The 27736-nt window shown below is 44.9% G+C and overlaps 1 protein-coding gene across 7 annotated transcripts in view; it reads left to right on the top strand.

Moving 5' to 3' along the window:
- Window positions 1-27736, top strand: part of ERBIN (erbb2 interacting protein) — a 203181-nt gene that overhangs the window by 100125 nt on the left and 75320 nt on the right. For all 7 annotated transcript variants that reach the window (XM_059725128.1, XM_059725123.1, XM_059725126.1 and 4 more), the window contains 2 exons: window positions 17391-17469; window positions 18671-18760. In XM_059725128.1, coding sequence (XP_059581111.1) covers window positions 17391-17469; window positions 18671-18760 — 169 coding nt within the window. The remainder of the gene's footprint in view (window positions 1-17390; window positions 17470-18670; window positions 18761-27736) is intronic.

Below are 27736 nucleotides of genomic sequence, written 5' to 3'. Positions count from 1 at the left end.
AAGGAGCCTCTGGAAGCCCCATAAGATTGGGCCCCTAGTACAGTCCATGGCTTGTTGTGACCTATTTATTTCATAGATTTCATAGACATTAGGGCTGAAAGGGACCTCGGAAGATCATCCAGTCCAGCCCCCTGACCAAAGGGCAGGAAGTCAGCTGGGGTCACAGGATCCCAGCAAGATAAGCATCCAGTTTCATCTTGAAGGTGTTCAATGTAGGCGCTTGAACCACCTCTGGTGGCAGGCTGTTCCAGACCTTGGGGGCTCGGACAGTAAAGAAATTCTTCCTTATGTCCAGCCTGAAACGGTCTTGTAGTAGTTTATGACTGTTCAACCTAGTCGTCATCCCTTGGGGCGCTCTGGTGAACAAACGTTCCCCCAGATACTGGTGGTCACCCCTGATAAACTTATAGATGGCCATCAGATCACCCCTGAGCCTGCGCTTTTCCAGGCTAAAGAGCCCCAGGGCTCTCAGCCTGTCATCGTAGGGTCTGCTTCCCTGACCTCTGATCATGCGCGTGGCTCTTCTCTGGACTCTCTCAAGCTTCTCCACATCCTTTTTGAATTGTGGAGCCCAAAACTGGACACAGTACTCCAGCTGCGGCTTCACTAAGGCCTAGTACAGGGGGAGAATGACGTCGCGGTACTTGCTTGAGAAGCATCTATGGATGCAAGCCAGCGTTTTGGTCGCTTTACTAGCCGCAGCATTGCACTGCAGGCTCATGTTCATCTTGTGGTCAATGATGACCCCCAAGTCTCTTTCTTGCATAGTGCTAGCCAACATAGCACTGCCGAGCCTATAAGGATGCTGCGGGTTTTTCTTCCCAAGGTGGAGAACCTTGCATTTATCGGCATTGAACACCATCAGATTCTCGTCTGCCCACTCGCTGAGCCTGTCCAGGTCAGCCTGGATCACCCGCCTGTCTTCTGGTGTGGATGCTTTGCCCCAGAGTTTGGTGTCATCGGCGAACTTGGCCAGTCCGCTTCCGACTCCAGTGTCCACATCATTAATGAAGATGTTGAACAGTATGGGTCCAAGGACAGAGCCCTGGGGGACCCCACTGGTCACAGGACACCATGATGAGTGACTTCCATCAATTACTACCCTCTGGGTCCGACCACGGAGCCAATTTTCCAGCCAGTGGATCGTGGAGGACCCAAGGCGACAATTGGCCAGTTTCTCCAAGAGAAGATCATGGGAAACCAGATCGAAGGCTTTTTTGAAGTCAAGATATATGACATCAATCTCTTCTCCCTTGTCCAGGTGATAGGTCACCTGGTCGTAGAAGGAAATGAGATTGGTCAAGCAAGACCTACCCGCAACAAACCCGTGCTGGCTGTCCCTTAAGATGTTGGCGTCGGCCAGTCCATTAAGGATGGCCTCTTTAATAAACTTTTCTAAGATCTTCCCTGGGATAGAAGTCAGGCTGATGGGCCTATAGTTAGTCGGATCCACTTTCCTCCCTTTCTTGAAGATAGTCACCACATTGGCCTTCTTCCAGTCTTCGGGCACTACACCAGAGCATGAAGAGTTTTCAAAGATCCGTGCTAGAGGCTGGGCTGTGATGCTCACCAGCTCCTTGAGTACCCTGGGGTGAAGATTGTCAGGGCTGGCTGACTTGAAGGTATCCAGCTTCTCAAGATGTTCCTTCATGAAGTCAGCATTAATGGAGGGCAGGGGATCACCCTCACCTGGACTTCCCTGTCCCGTAGCAGGCATGGGCATCCCATGGGACTGATGAAAGACCGACGCAAAGTACCTATGTAATAGGTTGGCTTTTTCCTGGGCGTCAGTTGTCAGTTGCCCCATCTGGTTCAGCAGGGGTCCAACGTTGCCCCTGCTTTTCCTCCGGCTCCCCACATATCTGAAAAAGGACTTTTTATTGTCCTTGATGCTCAAAGCTAGTTGGAGTTCAGTTGCAGCCTTGGCTTTCCTGGTCTGCTCCCTACAGGACTGGACCAGTGCAGAATAATCCTCTTTGGAGGTGACTCCCATCCTCCATCCTTTGTAGGCCTTTCTTTTTAGCTTTAGGAGGTCTGCTAGGTCCCTGGAGAGCCAGGGGGCTGCTGTGCCCTCTTGCTGCCTTTCCTCCGAGATGGAATAGACTTAGTTTGTGCATTGAGGATCGCTCCCTTGAGGAGCAACCACTCTTCTTGAACTCCCCTCTCCCTGTGGTCACAGTCCCTTAGGGCCTCACTGACAAGCCTCCTGAGCTTGTCAAAGTTGGCTTTCCTGAAGTCAAGGATTTCTGTGTTGCTGACTGACTTGCCAGCTTTTCGGCGGATGGTGAAGGTGATCAGCTCGTGGTCGCTGTCACCCAGCTTCCCATCGATCACTAGGTCGCTGACTAGGTCATCCCCAGTAGCCGGTACCAGGTTGAGCAGCGCTTTGCCTCTCGTTGGCCCATAGACTTCTTGAGTCAGGTAGAGGTCATCCACGCACGAAAGGAAGCTTTGCGACCGCTCAGATTTTGCTGAGCGATCCTCCCACGAGATGTCCGGGTAATTGAAGTCACCCATGACAGCCATGGTCCTGGACCATGCTGCCTCGGCCAGTTCCTGAGCAAACTCCTGGTCAAGCTCAGGACTTTGGGTGGGAGGTCTGTAATAGACTCCCACCATTGTGTCCCCTGTGCTGTGTTCCCCACGGATTTTAACCCAGAGGGTCTCCAGCCGTCCACCTGGTCGCCAATATCGGCTTGCAGGGACATGTAGCTTTCCTTAACATAGAGAGCTACACCCCCGCCCCTTTTCTGTACACGATCCCTCCTGTACAGGGTATAGCCATCTATACCCGTGGTCCAGTCATGGGTGGAGTCCCTCCAGGTCTCCGTTATCCCTATGATATCATAATTATTTGCACTGAGCAGGAGGATGAGCTCCTTCTGCTTATTCCCCAAGCTCCTGGCATTTGTGTACAGGCAGGCAAGTGCCCCCTGGGGGGCTCCTTCCTTGCCCACAGATTTTACCAGGCCTGGGGTAGGGGTGGGCTCCCTTAAGTGCCTTAAACTGCTGGCTTTGCAAGGATTGCTCAGCGGGCCAGCAGTGGCGGTAGTCCCCCCTGTTCTCCAGCGGGCTTAGTTTAAAGCCTGGTGGAGCAGGTCAGCCAGTCTGGCTGAGAAGAGCCTCCTTCCTAGGGGAGAGAGGTGGAGGCCATCTCTTCCCAGCAGCTCGCTGTCTCTCTCGCCAAAGAGCAGGCTGTGGTCATGAAAGCCAAAGCCTTCCCGACGACACCAGCGCTGCAGTCTTTGGTTGACCACGTGGATCCTCCTCTCCCTCCTCAGCCCATAGCCTGAGACTGGGAGGATCAATGAGAACACCAATTTTATAAAACTTTTTTAAAAGGTTACATGAATATATTGTCTTAAATAGTATATATAATTAGAAGTTATAATACCGGTTCCATGATTATATCTTTGAGCTTTAATCTATCTTAAATTAAAACTATCCTTATATAGGTTTTTTTTAAAAAGGATCTTAAAAATTAAAAAATACAATTAAATAACAAAATCTGATTTAAATAAAAAACTGATTTTTTTAAAAACTTTTTTTAATTGCTGATTTTTTATTTTTTTTTTTACCCACCGTGCTGTTCTGTATATGCGTTGTTATCTCTGTTCTTGTTTATGAATGTAAACAGCCTTTCTTTCAGTGACACTTTCCACAATTCTTTCTCAGTTTTTCATAACTTATTGATTATTAGTAATCAGGAATTACTGTATGAACTATTGATAGAAGTTTTAATTGTCCACTGTCTTTGCCCAGTTACTGGAGTGATTTCGGGTTAATGTAATTGTTACAGCTATTAGCATATATTTTCTATCTGAGTCTCAACCATGTATATTTTTACTTTCTTTTGCCATTCAGGCTGTGGGTTAGAGAAAGCAAGGTCAAAGATGCATGTCTTGTATTTAGTTAGAATAGAGGTGGTAAAGTTTGGGATGATCTTTAGTTTCTTTGGGAGTTAAACCAGGCCCCAAGTAACCTTCTTTTCTTGAGGTTTGCCCTTGGGATAAAGCTCCATTACACTTAAGGAGCTGGCTTGTCAGCCATAATTTTCTGCTGAAAACTTCGTTTGGGATTTGATAATTTATGCACAAATATGCTGCAAATGAAGATGTCCTTATAGGCTGGTTTATAAGCTTTTTGACTAGGGACAGAAATTACACAAACTGGTATAAATGAGTGGAAATTTTCAAATCTGTAACACAACAGAAGTTCGGTGCACATAGAGTTTTCAAAATGGCCAAAACCGGTTTGAGATAAACTTGGATGGATGTAGTGTCAGATTTAACTGATTTAGGTTAAATCACTTTATTGCACTTTTGTCCCAGATCCTCTTCAGATTCAGATTAACTCTCAGTTCCCTAGCATGCCAGGATGCTTTACGCCTCCCCTGCAAACTCCCCCTTCCAGGGTGGGTGGGCTAGCCTTGGTCCAAGCTGTCTGCTCCAGCCAAGCAGGGAGGCATACTCTAGTGCCCCTCGGCTTCTGGTCTGAGCTGTTGCAGGCATGTGGCTGCATTTCAGAAATCAGAAGTTAAATGTCTGTTCACTTGTTTATCAGTTTGGTGCTTAGAATAACTGGTGAAGGCTGAATCGGTTCAGCCTTGGGCTTTGTGACTATTTGTACTTAAAGTTTGGGGGAAAGGGTATTTTTTTCTATACTGTCTCTCTCTTCACAAGATGTAGCATTTAAGTTGTGGGTAAATAAATAATAATTGGACAATTTATTGCTTTTATAAGCATTGCTGTCTCAGTAAAAGTGAGTAGTATCTAAAAGGTCCCTGGCAAAATCAAGGTCTCCTTTGTGTGTGGCACCAAACATTTTAAGGAGAGAAATAGATTTGTTCAATATGGCCCTTTAGGATCATGTTCACCTGTACTCAGACATATCTTAGAAAAAAACAACTTGCATGGTTTTTATCTTTTGCTTCTTAGTATGTGGTTTTCAGGCTTGATCCTGTAATATGCTTAGTGCTTACTTTTTCTGCTTAAGTTAGTGGAAGCTGAGCATATTCATATCAGCCCCCCGGGAGAAACCATAGTATTATGTTGTGTAATGACTAGAGGAAGATGCTTTTGTCTTTAATAATCAGATTTTTATTTCTAATCAGCATCAGATTTCTAATCAGCCTCAAATGGGTTTTTCTAGGAGCAGGCTTCTTTTGAGTGAGGGCTGTAGGGACAACATGCTAAATTGGAAGTCTGGAGAGCATTCTTTACACCACCTTCAGAGAGCGTTTAACCTGGCTGTCCAGAGAGAGAGAACTTGACAGCATCTCTGAACTAAAAGCTATTAAACAGCTCATTAAAAACCTAAATCAATTTGTTGGGTGTTTAAATTATGAGCAGCACCCATCGTGGCATGTACTGGCAGGTAGAAAGATGCTAGATTGCTCTCCTAGAAGAGGATTCCTAGCATTATACCAGCTTCCCATTTCCTCCAGCTTCTCATGCATGTTTTACCTTGTTATGAGCAAATTCAGAAGATGAAACTTTTTCCAAAAAAATTCCAGACTCAGATGTCTATGCGTTTTTGCTTGCCAAAAAAAATTTGGAGTGGTAGCTCTGGTGTATGAGTAACATTTTGCACCTTTTTTCATACAAACCGAAGATAAATGTTCTCATGCCATCAGCACCTTGGTTTAGTGTCTTGTCCTAACTTTGTTTCTTTTCCAGTCACACAGGCAGGGATTAGGATTTTGACAAGAGCCTTTCTTTAACTCCTGCATGGACTAGCAACAGTAAAGTTTATAAAAACATTTGAATGTTTTGAATAAATGTGTGTAGTTCTTGTCTGCATCTTGAACTGAGAAGTAGTGGAAGAGCAGCTTAATTCAATCTCTGTTTTAAAACAGTAACGATAAAGCCATTATGATGATTTACAGTCACTAGAAGTTGTTCAGAAATCTAACATATACTGCTTCTGATTAAACTGATATCATATTCATTTGGAATCTTTAAGATAAGCAAACTGTGTATTTCTGCTGTATTTAAGATATTTCCATTTGTTTAAACTTGTTTACCAGCTTACTTTTTATGTTAACATACTGCATATGTTTAATTGTATATAAAAAGTTCATATAAGCTTTTACAAAGCAATGTTGCATGTGTCACATTGGTTTTTTTCTTTTATTGCTATGTGATGATTCTGCCAACAGAGATGTGAGTACTGACTCCTTCAGATTTTAACAACCTGATTTAATATTGTTCCAAAATTATTCCCTTATTCAAGTGGAACAGAATGTACCTGCTTCATTTACCTGTATAAAAAGGTCTGATGCTGGCTAAGAGTTTCTCATTCATTTTTTCCTTGTGCCATTTGAAGTTTGGTTTCTTGATTGTTGTCTGGAACAGTCAATTTCTAAACACAGTTTCCTGTTAACTTGAATACTCCACCTGAATACAGGCAGTCCTCAGCTTATAACATTTCGAGTTACAACATTTCACACTTACAATGTTTATAAATTGACACCCTGTTTCAACTTTATGACACGAGTTTTGACTTTACAACTCTTGATCCGATGCAACGCCATGCCAGTGAACACGTTTGCTATGTCACCCATCTCCCTAGAAAACATTTGTCAAAACCTCCTTGGACACTTTCTTTAAGAAAGCAGCCAAGACTCCAGCCTAGAACCTTCCAAAAGTCCAACCAAGAGCCTTTCAAAACGTCTATCAGAGTCACCTCAAAGAAGTCCTTCCAAATCAATATGATTGCTATTTACAATATAAATACATTAATGTAGCTATATTACTCATCTATAATTGATCGAGTACAAAATTCTGGAGTATTTTTGGTGAAAATAGGGTATTGGGCCTTGGTTCAGGAACCAATCCCCCATTTATGACATTGATTCTTATGAGAGAATTGGTTCCAAGTTACAACGTTTTGACTTAAGACGCAGTTTTCAGGAACCAATTGTGTCGTAAGTCTGAGGACTGCCTGTACTCATTTTATGTGTTGCAACTTCAGGCTTAGTAATTCCATTCTTTTTCTAAAGCAGTGGTGCACTGCTTAGCCCTTAGCCAGTAGTCTGAATCTGGCCCATAAAGCCCTTTTATCTGGCCTGTGAGACTTCCCATGGGTCCAGAAATTTGCCAGCAGAGGAGTAGTGACGGCATTAATTGCTGGAACCCCAAGCTGTGGCAGTTAACATGGCCATCACTCGCCCAGTACCAAATTTCTGGACCTGTGTGGAGCTCTGTGGGCCAGATGACAGCCTTATGTGCTCTGATGTGCGGGTTCACTCTGTGGCTGGATTTGGCAAGCGGGGCCAGGCCAGCATGTGGAGTTGCTCCATGGCCAGATCTGGTGCATCAACCCCACACTGGATCAGTCAAGCCCATGGACCAACCCAGCCCATGGGATCTGGTCTGTGGACAGTCCCTGGCCTCCAGGGCCTAAACATTGAGTACTACTGTTCTAAAGGGTCTCTAAAGCCACTGTTGAAGTTGAGGAGGGTTTAAAACCTTTCACAAGCTTTATTTTTTTTAGGCATTGCCAAAAATACGTTTTTACCAGCAGCCTTCCTGTGACCCCTTAGACACTTTAGAACACTTTAAAATGTTTTTTAAATGAAAAGCTACTTGTCCTATTCTCTGCCCCATCTATTCCCCATCCCACAAAAAACCCAAACCAAACCTTCTTCTTGGGCACATTGTTTACATTGATTGTGTTTGACTTTTGTTCATATAAATTGTCCGTTGATATACATGGAGCTTCTTTGATGGAAGAAGTGACAGCTCAATTTTTAACACACATTTTTTGGGGGGCTAGGTAAATACATATACAATATCAAATGGACAGTATTGATAAAGTTTACATTAAGACTGCCTTGCACTTTCCTTTCAGTCTTTCTTTGAAGAGTTTTGCTTCCAAAGTTTGCAACAAGACTTGGATCTTTTTGCAGGGTGCAGCATTCAATTAATCAACACTATCCAGATTTAGCAGTTATAAACTGTAAAAAAAACAAAAACAAAAAAAAAACCAACAAAAAAACCCCAACAACAACCAAAACAAAACAAATCACCATTTCACATTTGTAGTTTTCACAGAAAGATATTTTTTTTCATCCTCCCTCCCATACAAAAACTTTCAACAATGAATTAATGTGCTTCAGGACTGCTCTTAGGTAGGGCACAGAATTTAATCTTTTCTTGCTCCTGTTTTTCCCCTATCAACACATCCTTTGGCCTAAAGCAGAGCTGTCAAACTTGTTTGTCCCACTTGGCTAGATCCAGACCACAGAGCTTCTTGCAGGCTGTATCCAAACCCACTTCTGGTCTTGGAGCAAATGGTGGGAGCATTTATCTCCCTGGGTGATTGAGCCATTTTGTTAGCTTAAGTAACTGGGTAAGGGGAGAGGTTGGTTTTGGAGGTTATCACAGCCATCTCTTGCTCCACCTCCAAATTCCTGTTCCCTCCAGGGCCCCACAGGTCAGATTTGGTTTAGGAGTCCTACAATTGACACCCCTGGCCTAAGGGAATATACAATTGCCCTGGGAACCAGAAAACTATGATTTCCAGATTCTCTGTTCCTACCAACTGATGCCAATAATTGTGTAGCTTTCACAAGTGCTTGTTTTTAAGAAATTCCACATAACACACTGGGTATAAACACACATGTATAGTGTGACCGACAGAAATCACATTTCTTTTAGCTTTATTTTGTCTTAGAAAATAGGATTATGATAATTTAATTAAATGTTGATATAGTGCATGTGTACAAGGGGCATGACAGTCTTTTATTCCTCATTCTGTGGTAGCCAGATTTAATTTTGCTTTTAGATCAGAAGTTGAGATAGACGCACGCTAATCCACTTGAGCCACCTTGATTTTTACATACAGTTACTTCCAAATGGTGGGTGCCACAACCTTGAATTTTCTTTTTAGAGGTGTGATACATGCATCAGTGCCTGAAAAAAAATAAGTTTTGTAGTCAGTGCAACATAAACAACTTTCTCTTCATAGTGCCTTCTCCTAGTCAAAACTGTCTGCTGTCATGGACACGTCTTCATCTACTTACCTATTTATTTAAAAAGAAAGAAAGGGAGAGTTCCCCAGGAAGATATATCTGTGGAAAGGGAGTGCTTAAACTATTGTACAGATGGTGGTGGCAGTAGGTGTCAGGAATGTGCCTAGAGTTGAGGGCAAGTGGATAATAGGGTCTAACAAAGGAAGCAAAGAGATGGGGGATCTGTATCCTGGGAGTATGGAAAGGAATTTCTAGATGCTGCTGGCATTACAAATGATGGCTTATTTTATTTATTTTTGTCTGTCTTATCATTTGCCCTTGAAGTCAGTGAGCTGTTGTAGCTTATTATGTGAACACCTGGATGCTCTGTGTAGCGAAGTAGATTTTCAAGCCCTGGTACAAGTCTAAAGGGAAAGACATTTGGCATGATTGATTAACAGCTTCTTTACAAGAGAGACTTAGGGTTCTGAACTGGCAGGTTAGGCATTCATTGTTTGAGTACAACTCCACAGAAAAGTCAGTGGTATGACTTAGTATCTTCAAGGTAACCAGGAAACTTCATTTAAAAATGACAGTTTATGCCTGATTTACTTATTAAAAGCCTGTGATGGCTTTTTTGCAACACTAATTTACCATTTCAGTTTAGTTTTTTTTCTTGTATTTAAAAACAAACAAAACACTCCGCCCTCCCCCACAGATACTAAGCTCAGAAGTGGAGGTACATTTTCACTTGCATCAGAAATTTATGTAAGCAATTAAAACACTTTCAGGGGCTAAGTCCTTCCTTCAAGATTCTCAGTCTCTATAGGGAGAACTGTGAGCCTCAATTTTACATGACAGTATGGCTCGGGAACCAGATTGCCCTTGAATGCCTCCCTTGCAGCTGGATATTACAAGCTGCAGGAAGGACTCAAGGGAAGTTGATGTTGCTTAGAACAGCATTAAGTACTACACGGGTATCACTGGAATCAGAAAAAGAGAGCCTTCCTTAGAGAGCAGCTGCTTCTTAGCTCTTTCACCACATACCCCATATTCCTAATTTCAGAACAGGAGCAGTATCCTTTCTGCTCCGTATTTTTCTATACCAACCAATATAGAAATGTTGGTCCATTAGATTTGAAGCTCTGATAGGTATGTTACTGAATGAGACCCTATCAGTGGTTCTCACCTTCTTTGAATTTAAGGCACCCCTCTGTTACTTTTGTGAATTGAGTGGCACCCACTTGCAAAAAGTCATTTATAGATTACAGTGCTTACCATCTTGCAAAGGGGCCTGGCAGTGGTGATTGGGGATCATCCAGGCAGGGGCAAACCTCAGCCTTCACTTAACTGTTTAGTTTAGCTGTTTATCTCCTAACATGTCACTTATCTCCTCACGCCTCATGGCACTCATTAAAACAGGGGCGGGCAAAATGTGGCCCGGGGGCCAGAGCGACCTGCCAAGCCATTCTATCCAGCCCGCAGGGCTCCTAAAAATTTTAGAAAATGAATATTAATCTGCCTGTCACGTAGCCCTTGATGGCTTGCTGAAACTCAGTAAGTGGCCCTCTACCCAAAATAATTGTCCACCCCTGTATTAAAAGATCTGGAGGCACCCTGGTTGAGAGGCACTGCTGTATATTAACATCAATGTTTTGAGAATGGATTTTTCTTAACTCTTCATGTTACTATAATGCTTGGGAGGGAGTCAAGCACAGGAGAGAGACCATAAAATTATTAACATTATAGTACCTGCAGAACTAGTTGGAATAAAAGCATTTAGTGAAATTAATTTTTCAGAAAAATCTACATGTTACTAAAAGTTAAAAATTGTAGTGATTGGTAAGCATTTGAATGTTTATTTCAAGTACAGTATCACAGGGAAAATGTTATGATTCTTAAAAATATGAAAACCTTTTAAAATAAAAATACGTGTCCAAGGATGTAGGAGAAATATAGCATACTGTGCTGCAAAAGGAAATGTAGTTTTAATAAAAGTCTTGTGCTTCCTAATTATAGGATAATAAAGATCCAGATGAATAATATACCTGGAGCATTTAAGCAGTAAAAATAGAATATAGGATATGCATACTACTTATGCATCAGTAGTACCTGTTTGTTTGTAAGGAATTTTTGTTTCCCAAATCTCTAACTTGTTCAGATATGTGTTTTGGCTGATTCTGTTGCTTACAAATCCACTAGGTATTATAAGAGATTTATGGAGATTTCTGGGTAATAAAGAGAAAAGATTGGTAATTTGGACTTTTTTCCCTACCCGGAAGTGGGGCTGATCCATAGGCTGGATCAGGCCCCTGGGGACCTCTTCTTTCCCCTGCCTCTCTCTCTCCTCCATCAAACCTTACTTGGCACCTGCTTCAGCTGGTCTGGAGTCCGTGCTGCATGTGGCAAGGGTCCCACAGGGCTAGAATGAATGCTGCATGTGGCGCAGTCCAGCTGGACCGGTAGGAGCTTTGCACGCAGTGGCTGGCACAGCTGGAGTGTGCCACATGTGGCACCTGGTCTGGGACACAGGCCACACAGCACCCATTCCAGCTGATTCAGGACCCACACTTCACAAGGCGCTCATAAGCAGTGTAATTCTGGTCCTGAACTGGTTGGAGCAAGTGCCACATTCAGTGGAGCTTCTGGGCCAGGCACAAGTCCAGCCAGGACAGCCACCTTGTACACTGCTCCAACTGGACTGCTCCACAAGCAGCACAAATCCATGTCTTGCATACTGAGTCCCAAACCTTCTGAAGCATCCACTGGATCAGGTATGCTGGGGAAGAGGGAGGGAGGAGAAGGAAGGAAACCAGATAAGTTTGATACTCCTGATCCTAGAGGGTCTTGTGATCTGGGAATGTTATGCTTCTGTGCCCATTAGGACATTTGTGTGTGTGTGTGTGTGTGTGTGTGTGTGTGTGTGTGTGTGTGTATAAAAAATATGACATGATTTACATATTTTCCTTATTTTCTGATTGCGTGCTGTGTTTGTAAATCTTTGACCATTTTTGACATAGACAACAAATAACACACCTTGCATCATTTATAGTATTAGTTAATCTGAGCCTGAGGATTTGTGCTAAGTTGTTATAACATCTCTCAGTTTAGGGGTGGGAAATAGGTCTGTTGAGGAGGGCAAGGTTGTGTAGTTGCTCAAGAGTCCAAAAGTCATCATTGCGCTTTTTAAGTTATTATCCCAATCCCAATGGGCATCTTTTCTTTTTTTCTTTTATTACAGTGGGATAACTAACATGTGTTAGAATACCTGATTATCTCCATCAGGACTTTACAAGATATTGCATTTTTTTTATTATGCATAGCTCTTGTAATCATAAAAAATAGGGCTGGTAGGGACTTCCAGAGGTCATGTAGTCCAACCCCCTGCCTGAGGCAGAATCATCCATATCCTGACCATCCTATACAAATCCATTGTCTAACCTGTTAGCACCAGGATAGGCAACCCCCGGCACACATGCCAGTTAGCGACATGTGGACACGTTTTCCTCAGCATATCAGGAGGCATGCGAGGAAATTGTTTAAATTTTTTTTTTTTATTAAGTTGCTGCTTTCGGGCTCTCCAGAGCGGCCACAGGTCCCAGTGCCACGGCAGGCACTGGGAGCAGAGACAGAAGAACGCAGACAGGAATGCAGTCTGTGTTTTGCTGCACCTGCTCCCTGTCCCCGAGCTGTGCTCTCCAGTCCAACCTGGCCCCTGGAGGTCAGCTGTGGGTGGGTGAGGCTGGGGCCCAGGCAGGTGCTGTGGGGGGCTGCTGTGCTGGAGGCTCCTTGCTGGCTCAGCCCTGAGCACTGCCCATGGCGGCTATTCCTGGGGGGGTTCCTGTTGCTGGGCCCCGTGGCTGCCTCAAGCGCCTGGCCCTGGTACTCGGCACCCTGGTGCTGCCCCCGCCTGGGTGGTACGGGGTGTCTGTCTGCCTCAGCCCAGCCCAGGCCTTCCCGGGCCCAGGCTGGGAGGGCTCCCCCCATTCTAGGGCCGTTGGGGAGGCCAGGTTGGACTGGGGAGGACCAGTGGACCCGAGCTGCAGCCAGTAGTGGTGGGAGATGTGGGTGGTGAAGGACAACACCTTCTTTCTCTTCCTTTTTTTTCTCTCTTCTTTTTTTCTCTCCTCTTTTTTCCTATTTTTCTCTTCTTTTTTTCTTTCTCTTTTTCTTTTCTTTCTTTACCTCTTTCTCTCTCCCCTCTCCTTTTTTCTTGCTCTTCTTCTTTTCGCTCTTTTTCTCTCCCTCTCTCTCTTTGTCTGTCTGTCATTACAGAATCCTTAAAAGAATACACAAGAACAAAGGTAATATATGAAGTTTTTTTACTGTCACCAGGCTTAGAATTTTTAGAAAACCTGGTATTTGCTGTTAAAAACAAACAAACAACATTTATGATTATTAACTATTAACATGCAGCATGTCCTGCCATGTACTTGCTGCCCTGGTTTTGTTTTTCTGGCCAGCTGGCACTCTGGCACCTTACGAGGTAGATGTTGCAGTTTTTTCGGGACTCTGGACGAAAATGTTGCCTACCCTTGTATTAGCTAAACTAAACTGTCAATCCTGATAAAAACACCAGGCATAACACCCTAACCTGCCACAGGTAAAGCAGGGGGAACCAGGATGGCTAATGTCCTGCTTTTGTAAAGGTTGTTAAAATACCCTTGAGAGATCCAAGGAAATGGGCCACCCTTCTGTTACAGAGGAAAGCAAACCCCCCTCATAGTCCATACCAATCTAATCATGGGGTAAAATTCCTTTCTCGCCCGAAATATAGCTATTGGTCCGACCCTGAGCAGGGAGGCAAGACACTTCATCCAGGAATCTCCAGGTTTTAGTGCCAGCAAAAGCACTGGCACACCAAAATCCTTAGGCCTGGCTGCAGCCAATACCCAATGCTTTTGAGGAAAGTGGACCCCCCCCCCCCCCCCCCAAATTCTGATGCATGTAGCAGCTGGAAGGGAGAAAAAATCCTTTTTGGCCTTGTGTGGTAACAGCAAAACCAAGAAGCATAAGGAAATGCCCACAATTATAGCATAGGTATAGCAATGATAGCAAAAGTATAGCCTAGATCAGGGGCAGGCAATTATTTCAGGCGGAGGGCCGCTTACCCAGTTTTGGCAAGCTGTCGAGAGCCACATGGGTAGCCCCACCCCTTGACAGGTGCCCCACCCCCTGGTTACCATCTTGGGTCTGGTGTCCCAATGTCTTGGGACCAATGTCCCAGGGCCAGCACCGGTGGTGCCCAGAGCAGGCCACAGGCTGGCAGGGATCTGTGGAGCTGGGCTGGACTATACCAGCAGGGAGAGGCGGGAACTGGCCCAGGTCCATAGAGCCCCTGCCAGCTGGGACCCCCGGTGGGCCCTGCTGTTGTGGGAGCCTGCTGGGCTTCCCCTGGGTCCTACTGCCACTGGTTCCTGTCATCTTTGACAGGAACCCAGGACAGATTAATTTTAATTTTCAAAATTTTTTTAGTGGCCCCGCGAGCCGGATTTTGCCCACTCCTGGCCTAGATCATCCCTGACGAATGCTTACCAAACCTTTTCTTGTACACCTCCAGTGATGGATGTTCCACAGCTTCCCTAAGCAATCTGTTCCTCTGCCTCAGTGTTCTACAGTTAAGAAGTTTTTCGTGATAACCACTTTAATATATTCTGCTCTTTGCAGCAAGAGAGAAAAAGTTATTTTCCCTCTTCTTTATGGCATCCCTTCAGGTATTTGAAGGAAGTGCCTTTTCCACAAGTTGAATATATCTATTTCCAGATTAAATCAACAGTGTTTCTCTACCTGTTGTTGATGTCGCATTATCTGCTTGTGTGTGTTAAAAGAAAAAAACCCCCACAATGCGCTTTACTGGAAGAAGCAGCATGTTTCTTCAACCTGGCTCTTCAGCATCTGTATAGATCAGGTGCTTCAGTGTGGCTTTTTGTCACTTTTATCTAAAGCTGAGTCAATCAGCTATTAGATAAGTGTAAAAAAAACCCCACTAAAGTGCCCGATCTATACAGACATCGGGGGAGCTGGGCCAGCTAATGCATTGCGTCTTCTGTGAATGCTCTGTGCTCAGTGTAGGAGTGTACCTAGTTTTAAAGTAAAGCACTGGTTTTTTGTTTTTGTTTTTCTTAATGTCTGCAAGCAGCCTTAAAGTTTTTCCACCAAATAAACTCAATGGCTTATTTCTATTAGGATTGCTAATAGCTAACCCATTAGTCAAGAACAAAACATGCTAAATCACTTGATTCCCCTTTTTGACTGGGTAACTATTTGTCGAATGAGGAAAATTGTAGAGTTGTAATTGATGGGATGGCCTCATCCTTGAGGGCCTTCTCCAGGTGTGTCCCCCAGGGATCTGTGCTTGGACCCGTGCTCTTTAACATATTTATTAATGATTTGAATGAGGGAGTGGAAAGCTCAATGATTAAGTCTGTGGATGATACTAAGCTGTGGGGAAATGTGGGCACATTAGAGGATGGGGTAAAGATCCAGAATGAACTTGACAGACTGGTTTTATGGGTAGAACAGAAGCAGATGAGATTTAACAGGGAGAGGTGCAGGGTTCTTCATCTGGGCAGGAAGAACCTTCACCATAGCTACACAATGGGTGATGGTCCACTGGCTGGCACCGCACCTGAACAAGACCTCTGGGGGTCACAATCGACCAAAAGATAAGAATGAGCCAACAGTGTAATGAAGTTGCCAGCAGGGCAGATAAAACTGGTGTGCATCAGCTGATGTGTTGCCAGTAGATCCAGGGAAGTGTTTCTCCCTCTCTCTTCAGCATTGGTGAGACCACATCTGGAGTACTGTGTCCAGTTCTGGGCATCGCACTTCGAGAAGGATTTGGACAAGTTTGAGAGGGTACAAAGAAGGGCCACCTGTATGATATGGGTAATGGAGGATAGGCCCTATGAGGAGAGATTTGGGGAACTGGGCCTGTTCAGTCTGAATAAGAGAAGGCTGAAAGGTGACTTGATAGCCACCTACAAGTATGTCAGGGGTGAGCATCAAGATCTAGGGGAGCAACTCTTCAGGAAGGCAACTCAAGGGAGGATGAGGACCAATGGGCACAAGCTAATAGAGAGTAAATTTAGGCTGGACATAAGAAAAACCTTTCTCTGTAAGGGTCACCAGAATCTGGAACACACTCCCAGCAGAGGTGATGCAGTTGCCATCCTTGGAGGTGTTCAGGATGAGGCTGGACAAGCATCTTGTTGAGTTCATCTGAGTCAAGCTTCCTTCCTGCCCATTGCAGGGGACCAGACTTGATCTTGCAGGTCCCTTCCAGTCTTTCGATTCTATGCTTCTATGAAATGTTGTGGATGTTACCTATCATATTTACCACAATCCAAGATGATGCTGAATTTAAGATGACACACCCAATAATTAGATTCTTTACATGGGAAAATAATAAATTTGTTACAATTTGCCGTGTAGAGAAAGAATCCAGTTATTGGAAAGTTATCTTAAATTTATTCTCCTACTTCTGCAGCTGGGAAAGCAGTAGCAGGGGAGCAGGAGGCGAACAGCCTGACCCCTGTCCCTCTTCCCCTGCTGTCCCCTCATCCCCTTGTCCCCTTACCTCTGCCCCCCACCCCTGCCTGCAGCCTTGGATTCCCATGCTTCCTGTTTCCTCTGTCCCCCACCCTGCACCACCAGTTACCCTGGCTCTAGACCTGCTCCAGCCTGGGGCATAGAGCACAATTGCTTTGGCCCTAGTGTGGGCATCTATCTGGAGCTGCCCCCATTGCTGTTGGGCAGGGGCTGCAGTGATGGAAACGTATTCAAAACATGGGAGGTGGCAGTAGCAGTTTACTTGGCACTTATGTAAATATGATGTGCAGTACCGTGTCCATTTTGAGGCACAGAATTTTTAAGACATAGAAATGAAGGGAGTCTAGAAGCAAATAACAAAGAAGATGAAGTGATTGAAAACCAAGCTGTATGAGGCAAAAAAAGGGAAAAAATATATATTTACTTTTGATGACAAGGGGATTAATCAGAGACATGATTGTACCTTTTAAATATTTGAAAGGCTGCCATAAAGGAAATAGTCTTGCTACAAAGACTCCTGTTAGCTTCAGTGGGCTCTGGGTCCAGGTTTAATCTGTGTTAGTGATCAAGGAGAATCACTATAGCAGTGGTTCCCTGTGGTGGCAGTAGGAGATGCTACTGGAAGATAATCCACAGTTTGAAACATGTTCAGAATCAAATAGTGAAAGAATTGGTATTGTGAGGGTGGGTAGTCTGGGAGATGATATTTTTCTTGTGGAAGTAGGCCACAAAATTGAAAAATGGGAGAGCCTCTGTGTTGTTTGTTACATTAATTAATCCTTTAAAAAGGATTACTGTTGTTTAACATCAATTACTTTGCATGTGATTTTAATCTACGCATTTAATATAGGTGTTTGTGTTTTGTTTTGTTTTTACTTCACAGGCATACAGGAGTTTCCAGAAAATATCAAAAACTGTAAAGTTTTGACAATTGTTGAGGCCAGCGTAAACCCTATTTCAAAGTAAGTCAATTATTCTGATGACAGAACCTGAGCATTCTTATTGGTCATTACCTAGTGATATGCATAGAGCTGATAGTGCTTCCTATAGTTAAGGTTGCCCGGATGTTCCTGTTTTGAAGTTCATTTGTTTAGAATTTTTCACGATGGGATCTGTCTCGGGCTGAGTGTTTAAAATTTCAGCCAAAAAAAAAAAAATTCAACCACTTTGGAGAGCTACGTTAGAGAAACTTTTATTTTGACAATGGTATATGTCTGTTCCATTTAGAAACTATAATGTACCATGCTTTAGAACAGGGACATTACATTTGGCAAGGGGAGTTTGTTGTAGGGGACAATGTCCTTTACTGGTCCTGTGAAAATTCACCTAAATTTATTGATGGTATAAAGCTGTCTTAAACTATCCTTTTTTACCTGAGCAAATTTCAGTGCAAATTTACCAGAAGAACTCTTTTTTGCATTACTCCTCCACGATGGATAAGATTCAGGCTCACTCTCTACACTTTTTCCACTTTCTAGGGAAAAAGAAGTGGGGGAGGCAGTTCTGTTGGAGGTGTATCTTCCCTTGGGGTTTGCAGTGTGATAACAGGTCATTCAGACAGACTGAACAAGGGTCTTGAAACTGATCCTAAAGATAGGACAGAGGCTGCCTCCAGATGTTGCAGTCCTGGTGTAGTGTTGGTTGCTGTTTTCTCAACGGACGGCCCCAGATGTTATATCCCTCCCTGGAGATTGACAGGTGGCCACCTGTCAATCTCCAGGGAAGGGTGGGACTTCTGGGGGCCCTTGGCCAATCAGGTGTGGGAGGGCCCAATGTGCTCTGCCATGAAAACCTCACCCCCATCCCTCCCTCTCTTCCTCTTCCCCACCCCTGTGCTTCAGGGCGCTAGGGCTTCCCTCCTCTGTTTGCTGGCTTTCCCATTTTTTCATGGTTCCTACACTTTTTCACAGGGGACCTACCAAATTCATGGTTTCCTTAGAAAATGTGAAATCATGAATTTGGTAGGTCCTTATCTGTAGATAATGAATAACCAAAAAATTTAGTTTTAAGACGGCTTCATTGAAATGCTGCTGCAACCTTAACTTTAACAATTATTCATAACAATGTGCAGTCAAAACATATTACCTAGTAACACATCTTAATGGCCTAAACCACACTGAAACAAAAAGCATTGCATAACTTTTTCTTTGTTTGTTTATGTAGGCTTCCAGATGGATTTTCCCAACTGTTAAATCTAACACAGCTGTACCTGAATGATGCTTTCCTTGAGTTTTTGCCGGCCAATTTTGGCAGGTAAGTTGAATTTATGACTGAAAGATTAGTATTAGTTTTTACTCTAACTTTGCAGAGCAAACTTTGCTGTGTCTCAAACAAAATAGGGAAAATCACTAATGCCTTTTTCATATGCATTGATTAATTTAAAGAAACCACCACTGTTGTCTTTGGGTTTTTTGCCTTTTCTTCTGTACTTAAAAAGCTTTGTAAACGTAATAGCGTAAAAAGAAGACTTTAGATGCCTGTTTTTCATGAGGCGCAAGGCTTTTTATGCATGGGAAACTGGTTTTGCTGAACTGGGGTAGTAATCATTTGGAGACCAAAGTAGAGCAAATCAGTAATTTAATCTTTAATAATTCTATTTATAAATATTTTGTTCTCTCTCAGATATGTAGATGTCTTTAAAATAAAATTACTCCATAATTTAACATAAAGTAGGCACTCAGTGAAAGGCAAGAACAGTAATCTGTTTACTGAACATCTGTGACCCACAGTTTTAGGACTTCTGGCTAAGATCTATCCAGGTAAATAGACATTCCTTGTAGTCATTAAAAAAAAACAAACCCCCAAATATGCAGCACATTATTTATTGCGATTACCAAATAGATTGAGGGACTGTTTGTTCTCCTTTACTATGTTCTTAGATTCATAGATTGTAAGGGGCGGAAGGGACCTTGGAAGATCATTGGGTCCAGCCCCCTACACCAAGCAGGAAAGATAACTGAGAGTCAGGTGACCCCAGCAAGGTGATTGTCTAGTCTCCTCTTGAAGATTTGCAGGGTAGGCGATTGCACTACCTCTGGAGGGGAGCTTATTCCACAGTCTGGACACCCTGTCTATGAAGAAGTTTTTCCTAATGTTGAGTCTGAATTGATCTTCCAGAAGTTTGTGGTTATTACTCCTGGTTTTCCCCTTGGATGCCCTGGTGAACAGTTGCTCACTGAGCCCTTGATGTACTCCCATAGTGTAGCGGTAAACTGCTACCGGATTCCATCTCAGCCTTCTTTTGCTCAGGCCAAAGAGTCCCAGATCCTTCAGCCTTTCCTCGTATGACTTGCCTTTTAAGACTCTGATCATATGGGTGGTTCTTCTTGGGACTCCCACAAGCTTGTCCATGTCCTTGTTAAAGTGAGGTGCCCAGAACTGGATGCAGTACTCCAGCTGCAGTCTCACCAGTGCTGTGTAGAGTAGAAGAATCACCTACTTGGCTTTGCTGGAGATGCATCAATTTGATGCATGCCAGAGTATTGTTTGCCCTATTGGCTACAGCATCACAGTGCCAACTCATCTTCATACTGTGGTCTTTTATTACCCCCAGGTCCCTTTCATTCGTGGTGCTAGTCAGTTTGGTGCCGCAAAGCCTGTAGGTGTGTTGAGGGTTGGGTGTCCTGAGGTGGAGCACTTTACATTTCTCAACATTGAACTTCATCAGGTTCCAATTTGCCCAATTTGGTAGCCTGTCTAGGTCCGCCTGTAACTAGCCTATCTTCAAGCATGACCATGCTTCCCCATAACTTGGTGCTGTCTGCGAATTTGGCCAGTGAGCTCTTCACCCCCACATCCAAATCGTTAATAAAGATATTGAAAAGTACTGGACCAAGCACCAACCCCTGCAGGACACCGCTGCCCACTTTTCACCAGGATGACACAGATCTGTTCACTATGACTCTGGGCCCTATCCTGCAGCCAGTTTCTCACCCACCTGACTGTCTCAGAGTTAAGCCCACAATCCTCCAATTTTCTCACTAGGACATCATAGGATACTAGATCAACGGCTGTTTGGAAGTCTAGGTATACAATGTCAACCTGCTGTTCTGTGTCCAGGTGGCGAGTTACCTGGTCATAGAAGGCGATGAGGTTGGTAAGGCAAGACCTGCCCACGACAAAGCCATGCTGGCCATCATTCAGAATCTTATCTTCTGTAAGCTTATTGCAGATAGACTCCTTGATGAATTTTTCTAGGATTTTCCCCAGGATGGAAGTTAGGCTGATTGGCCTATAGCTACCTGGATCCTCCCTCCTGCCCTTCTTGTGGATGGGCACAACATTGGCCCTTTTGCAGTCCTTAGGGACTTCTCCATAGCGCCATGAATTGTGGAAGAGTTTTGCCAGGGGTTCCTCAATGGCTTCGGCCAGCTCCTTCAACACCCTTGGATGAAGATCATCTGGTCCTGCTGACTTGTATACATCTAATTTTATTAATTGGTCAAACACCAATTCTATGGCAATAGTAGGAAAGTGATTATTCCTACCATGCTCATCCTCTACTCTATCTGGCATGGTTTTCCCCTTGGTCTGGTGAAAAATTGAGGCAAAGTAGTAATTCAGGAGTTCAGCTTTCTCCAGGGTGCTGGTAACCAGCTCTCCTGAGTTGTTGAGCAATGGCCCCACACTCCCATTTGTTTTTCTCCTGTTCCCTATATACCTAAAGAGGGATTTCTTGTTGTCCTTGATTCCCGTTGTTAATCTAAGTTCAGTCGCCGCTTTAGCCTTTCTTATCCATTCCTTGCAAATGCGGGCTGTCGTGGAATAGTTCTCCTTGGGGCCCGCCCCAAACTTCCATTGCTTATAAGCATCTTTCTTCTTTCTTAAAAGGACCATGATTTCCCTGTTTAGCCAAGAGGGCTTCACAGTCCTTCTGTTACCTTTTCTCCATATGGGAATGGACTTTGTGCTTCAAGAATCGTGTTCTTAAGGAAAAACCACTCTTTGTGAACACCTTTCGCATTCGGTCCCTGGTCCTGCAGCACTTGCCCTACTAGTGACCTAAGCTTGTTGAAATTTGCATTTTTGAAGTCCAAGACTTCAGTCCTGCTTTGATTAGTCTGCCTTATGTCAGACAGTGAACATGATGGTTTCATGGTCGCTGTTGCCCAGACTTCCCTCTATATTTATGTTGGTCACCAGGTCATCTCCTTTGGCCAGGACCAAATCTAGCAGAGCGTTGCCTCTGGTTGGTTGTTTCTTAGAAGTGATCTATGGAGGTGTTTTCTAGGAAATGCACCCAAGATCTGACTGCTCTCTCTGACATCTGGTATATTTATTCTTCATGATGCAGAAAATCTCCATTTCATATATTTGCATTAAGCAGAAATATTTGGGAAATGTATTCTCTTTTTCTTGAACTTGTGAATAGATGTCTTAGGGATAGTTTTTAAGACATTTTGATTAGAATAACTATGTTGGCAACATTTTAAATAAGAATTTAAGAATGCATTCAGCAGAAAAATGATAATTTCCTGGCTTTCTTCTGCTCACATGGAGAGAGAGTTAAGATTGAAAATATTTGTCTAGCAACTTTTAGAAAAAGAGAACGCCATTTTGCATTTTCTAAGAGCAGACTTGTTCTAAATGATATGTCCATGTTAATTCTGTTTGAAAGGGAAGTAAATGAATACTTTTGTCAGTTGTAAGTTAATCTTTAATTAAAGAATTACTTCCTTCAGAGTTGTTGTTTTTTTTGAGCTGACAATCTGCTTGGTGCTAAATTGGGTATCCTTATACTAAACTCTTAAGCATATCATATTTAAACTAATATGAAGTATTTTTATTCATGCTGTAGGAGAAATGCAGACTAAGCAAGTACACGAGAGAGAAGTTTTTCAAGGCTCCCTCAGAATTGTTTGCACTCTGAATTTCCATTACAATCAGTTTGGTACATATAGAAAATTATAACCTGATTAATGCTAGGCAAATGGAGAGCTGTAGTCATGACTGTTGATTTCATAGGTTTCATAGACATTAGGGCTGGAAGGGACCTCAGAAGATCATCGAGTCCAGCCCCCTGCCCAAAGGGCAGGAAGTCAGCTGGGGTCATAGGATCCCAGCAAGATAAGCATCCAGTTTCATCTTGAAGGTGTTCAATGAAGGCGCTTGAACCACCTCCGGTGGCAGGCTGTTCCAGACCTTGGGGGCTTGGACAGTAAAGAAATTCTTCCTTATGTCCAGCCTGAAACGATCTTGAAGTAGTTTGTGACCATTCGACCTCGTCATCCCTTGGGGCGCTCTGGTGAACAAACGTTCCCCCAGATACTGGTGGTCACCCCTGATAAACTTGTAGGTGGCCATCAGATCACCCCTGAGCCTACGCTTTTCCAGGCTAAAGAGCCCCAGGGCTCTCAGCCTGTCATCGTAGGGTCTGCTTCCCTGACCCCGATCATGCGCGTGGCTCTTCTCTGGACTCTCTCAAGCTTCTCCACATCCTTTTTGAATTGTGGAGCCCAAAACTGGACACGTACTCGGCCTTAGTGAGGCCGCAGCTGGAGTACTAAGGGGAGAATGATGTCCCGGGATTTGCTTGAGAAGCATCTATAGATGCAAGCCAGCGTTTTGGTCGCTTTACTAGCCGCAGCATCGCACTGCAGGCTCATGTTCATCTTGTGGTCAATGATGACCCCCAAGTCTCTTTCTTCCATAGTGCTAGCCAGCGTAGCACTGCTGAGCCTATAAGGATGCTGCGGGTTTTTTTTCCCCAAGGTGGAGAACCTTGCATTTATCGGCGTTGAACACCATCAGATTCTCGTCCGCCCACTCGCTGAGCCTGTCCAGGTCAGCCTGGATCACCCGCCTGTCTTCTGGTGTGGGTGCTTTGCCCCAAAGTTTGGCGTCATCAGCGAACTTGGCCAGTCCGCTTCCGACTCCAGTGTCCACATCATTAATGAAGATGTTGAACAGTATGGGTCCAAGGACAGAACCTTGGGGGGCCCCACTGGTCACAGGACACCACGTTGAGTGACTTCCATCAATTACTACCCTCTGGGTCCGACCCCGGAGCCAATTTTCCAGCCAGTGGATCGTGGAGGACCCAAGGCAACAATTGGCCAGTTTCTCCAAGGGGCGATCATGGGACACCAGATCGAAGGCTTTTTTGAAGTCAAGATATATGACATCAATCTCTTCTCCCTTGTCCAGGTGATAGGTCACCTGGTCGTAGAAGGAAATGAGATTGGTCAAGCAAGACCTACCCGCAACAAACCCGTGCTGGCTATCCCTTAAGATGTTGGCGTCAGCCAGTCCATTAAGGATGGCCTCTTTAATAAACTTTTCTAAAATCTTCCCTGGGATAGAAGTCAGGCTGATGGGCCTATAGTTAGCTGGTTCCACTTTCCTCCCTTTCTTGAAGATAGGCACCACATTGGCCTTCTTCCAGTCTTCGGGCACTACACCAGAGCGCCAAGAGTTTTCAAAGATCCGCGCTAGAGGCTGGGCTATGATGCTTGCCAGCTCCTCGAGTACCCTGGGGTGAAGATTGTCATGGCCGGCTGACTTGAAGGTATCCAGCTTCTCAAGATGTTCCTTCAGAAAGTCAGCATTAATGGAGGGCAGTAGATCACCCTCACCCGGACGTTCCGGCCCTATAGCGGGCATGGGCGTCCCATGGGGCTTTTGAAAGACTGATGCAAAGTACCTATTTAATAGGTTGGCTTTTTCCTGGGCGTCAGTTGTCAGTTGCCCCATCTGGTTCAGCAGGGGTCCAATGTTGCCCCTGCTTTTCCTCCGGCTCCCCACATATCTGAAAAAGGACTTTTTATTGTCCTTGATGCTCAAAGCTAGTTGGAGTTCAGTTGCAGCCTTGGCTTTCCTGGTCTGCTGCCTACAGGACCGGACCAGTGCAGAATAATCCTCCTTGGAGGTGACTCCCATCCTCCATCCTTTGTAGGCCTTTCTTTTTAGCTTCAGGAGGTCTGCTAGGTTCCTGGAGAGCCAGGGGGGCTGTTGTGCCCTCTTGCTGCCTTTCCTCCAAGATGGAATAGACTTAGTTTGTGCATTGAGGATCGCTCCCTTGAGGAGCAACCACTCTTCTTGAACTCCCCTCTCCCTGTGGTCACAGTCCCTTAGGGCCTCACTGACAAGCCTCCTGAGCTTGTCAAAGTCGGCTTTCCTGAAGTCAAGGATTTCTGTGTTGCTGACTGACTTGCCAGCTTTTCGGCGGATGGTGAAGGTGATCAGCTCGTGGTCGCTGTCACCCAGCTTCCCATCGATCACTAGGTCACTGACTAGTTCATCCCCAGTAGCCAGTACCAGGTCGAGCAGCGCTTTGCCTCTCGTTGGCCCATAGACTTCTTGAGTCAGGTAGAGGTCATCCATGCACGAGAGGAAGCTCTGCGACCGCTCAGATTTTGCTGAGCGATCCTCCCACGAGATGTCCGGGTAATTGAAGTCACCCATGACAACCATGGTCCTGGAGCATGCTGCCTCAGCCAGTTCCCGGGCAAACTCCTGGTCAAGCTCAGGACTTTGGGTGGGAGGTCTGTAATAGACTCCCACCATTGTGTCCCCTGTGCTGTGTTCCCCACAGATTTTAACCCAGAGGGTCTCCAGTCATCCACCCTGGTCACCAATATCGGCTTGCAGGGACGCATAGCTTTCCTTAACATAGAGAGCAGCACCCCCGCCCCTTTTTCTGTACACGATCCCTCCTGTACAGGGTATAGCCATCTATACCCGTGGTCTAGTCATGGGTGGAGTCCCTCCAGGTCTCCGTTATCCCTATGACATTGTAATTGTTTGCACTGAGCAGGAGGATGAGCTCCTCCTGCTTATTCTTCAAGCTCCTGGCATTAGTGTACAGGCAGTCAAGTGCCCCCTGGGGGGCTCCTTCCTTGCCCACAGATTTTACCAGGGCTGGGGCAGGGGTGGGCTCCCTGAAGTGCCGTGATCCGCTGGCTTTGCAAGGATTGCTCAGTGGGCCAGCAGTAGCGGTAGTCCCCCCCCCCGTCTCCCAATGGGCTTCGTTTAAAGCCCGGTGGAGCAGGTCAGCCAGTCTGGCTGAGAAGAGCCTCCTCCCTAGGGGAGAGAGGTGGAGGCCATCTCTTCCCAGCAGCTCGCTGCCTCTCTTGCCAAAGAGCAGGCTGTGGTCATGAAAGCCAAAGCCTTCCTGACGACACCAGCGCTGCAGTCTTTGGTTGACCATGTGGATCCTCCTCTCCCTCCTCAGCCCATAGCCTGAGACTGGGAGGATCAACGAGAACACCACCTGTGCCCCCAGAGCCTATAGCCCCGCTCCCAAATCCCTGTAGCGCCTCATGACCTGGCTGGGAGTGCTCCGAGCCGTGTCATTGGTGCTCACATGAATAAGGAGCATGGGATAGTAGTCTGTGGGTTTAAGGAGCTTTGGGATCCTCTCCGCAATGTCCCAGATGCAGGCCCCTGGGAAGCAGCAGACTTGCCGGGCTAAGGGGTCGGGGTGGTAGACTGGCCCCCTCAGTCCCCCTCAGGAGGGAGTCTCCCACAACAAACACCTTATGTTTTGTCTTGCGGAGAGCAGGGACGGGAGCTGCAGTTAGGCCCATGTTGCCTGTGGGGGCTGGCAACTCGGCAGGCTCTGCTGGGGCAGCAAGAGGTGCGTACCTGTTTCTCAGTTCTGGTGGGGGAGGAGCCTTGGTGCGGGTCTTAGGGCCCTTGACCACCTTGGTCCATGCCCCTGGCTGGACACAGCAGGAGGTCCCAGAGTCCTCCTTTGGCGTGGAGGGAGACTGTGATCTACCCTCCACCTCCTGGGGGAGAAGGGCCTGGCAGCAGGAGTCTATCTCCTGCTCGCAGTCCCTGACAGCACGCAGTCTCTGGACTGTGGCCTGGAGCTCCTCCAGCTGGCATGCCAGAGACCCCCAATTGTCTAAGAATTACTCTCACCATGTCTTGTTTCTTACCTCATCTCCACTACCTCAGCCCAACATGCTTGTTTCAGCTACTCTTGTGATTTTGACCAGGGCTGTTCAAATTCTAAGCCCCCAGAGGGCACATCAGATGCACAGCACATAGTTCCCCCATGTGGGTGCCTAATGCCACACTGCATCCAATCCTGATTTCCCTCCAGGGGGTGTCCCCAGTTCACCTTCAGCACTCTGTGTTGCTGCGTTGCTCTGACCACTGGAACAAAGGCAGGAAAAGATAGCTGGAAGAGGGAGAGAGGGACTCCAGCTACTATTGCAGCTAGAGTAATGGGGGAGCACTGGCTGGGTGAGAACCTAAAAGGGCGGGGGGAAAGCATTTATGTTAGCCATTCTTGGGCTGCATGCAGCCTGTGGGCTGCCAGTTGAACAACACTGACTTGGATAGTAAACTTTTTAGTTCAGAAACTGTCATTGATCATTCTTGTACCTGACTTGGCTGATAATGCAATATAAAAATTTAATAATAGTATAATAGAAAGTAGTAATAATAAAAAAAAAATCAATATTGGGATGCAAATCCTGTAAGAGCTGTGAAAGGTTGACCTGTTGCTCTACCTACCTACCTACCTACCTACGTATTAATTTAACACACCTCTAAGTATTAGGCTGATGGAGCCAAACTGGAATTAAGAGACCCAATACAGTCAATTGCTATTTTTTAAACTGGTTTAAAATGCTAAATTTAGAGCAAAATTTGCTGATTATTAATGTGCTTGTTGTTTAGTTACTCTGGAAATTGATCTTGTGCAGAAATAGCATTTTGGAGAAAATTTAGAAACTGCAAAGCAAGTGAATCTTTTGAAACAATATTAGTTGCATATTTTAGAATATTAGAAATTAGACCTAGAATAAGCTAGATCTAAAACAAAAATCCTAACATGCACTTGCAAGTAGTTTTTTTGTTTCAGCTATATACTTAGCAGATTTACCTGGACCATCATCTCATCTCGTCTTTGTAATTGACTGGTGCGCTTTGTGAGGTTTTGTTAATTGAGCTGAGTTTTAGCTTGCTATTCATTTCAACATGGGAACAAAACAGAAGTGTGGAGTGATGTGATACCAGGTTAAACTGATCTGGAGCAGGGGATGTTGTTAATAGACACAGAACCCCAGTGGTGCTATCTTACTGGACCATATGCCAAAGTACATCTTCTAAACCACAGCATTTCTGTCCTTTTCCATCAGGGTTTTGATCTTAATTCTTTAAGTAAAAAACTGTATAAAACAAATGAAACATCATTTGTGTCCTTTCCCCTGACCTGGGTTTTTTTTTTTGCAGGGGCCTAGCTACTTTATAGGATTGGGAGTCCTTCAGGGGAAA

Source organism: Alligator mississippiensis, chromosome 3 (assembly GCF_030867095.1).
Source record: "Alligator mississippiensis isolate rAllMis1 chromosome 3, rAllMis1, whole genome shotgun sequence".
NCBI lineage: Eukaryota > Metazoa > Chordata > Crocodylia > Alligatoridae > Alligator > Alligator mississippiensis.
Note: the sequence above shows the minus strand (reverse complement) of the source record. Positions and strands in the feature narration are given on the sequence as shown.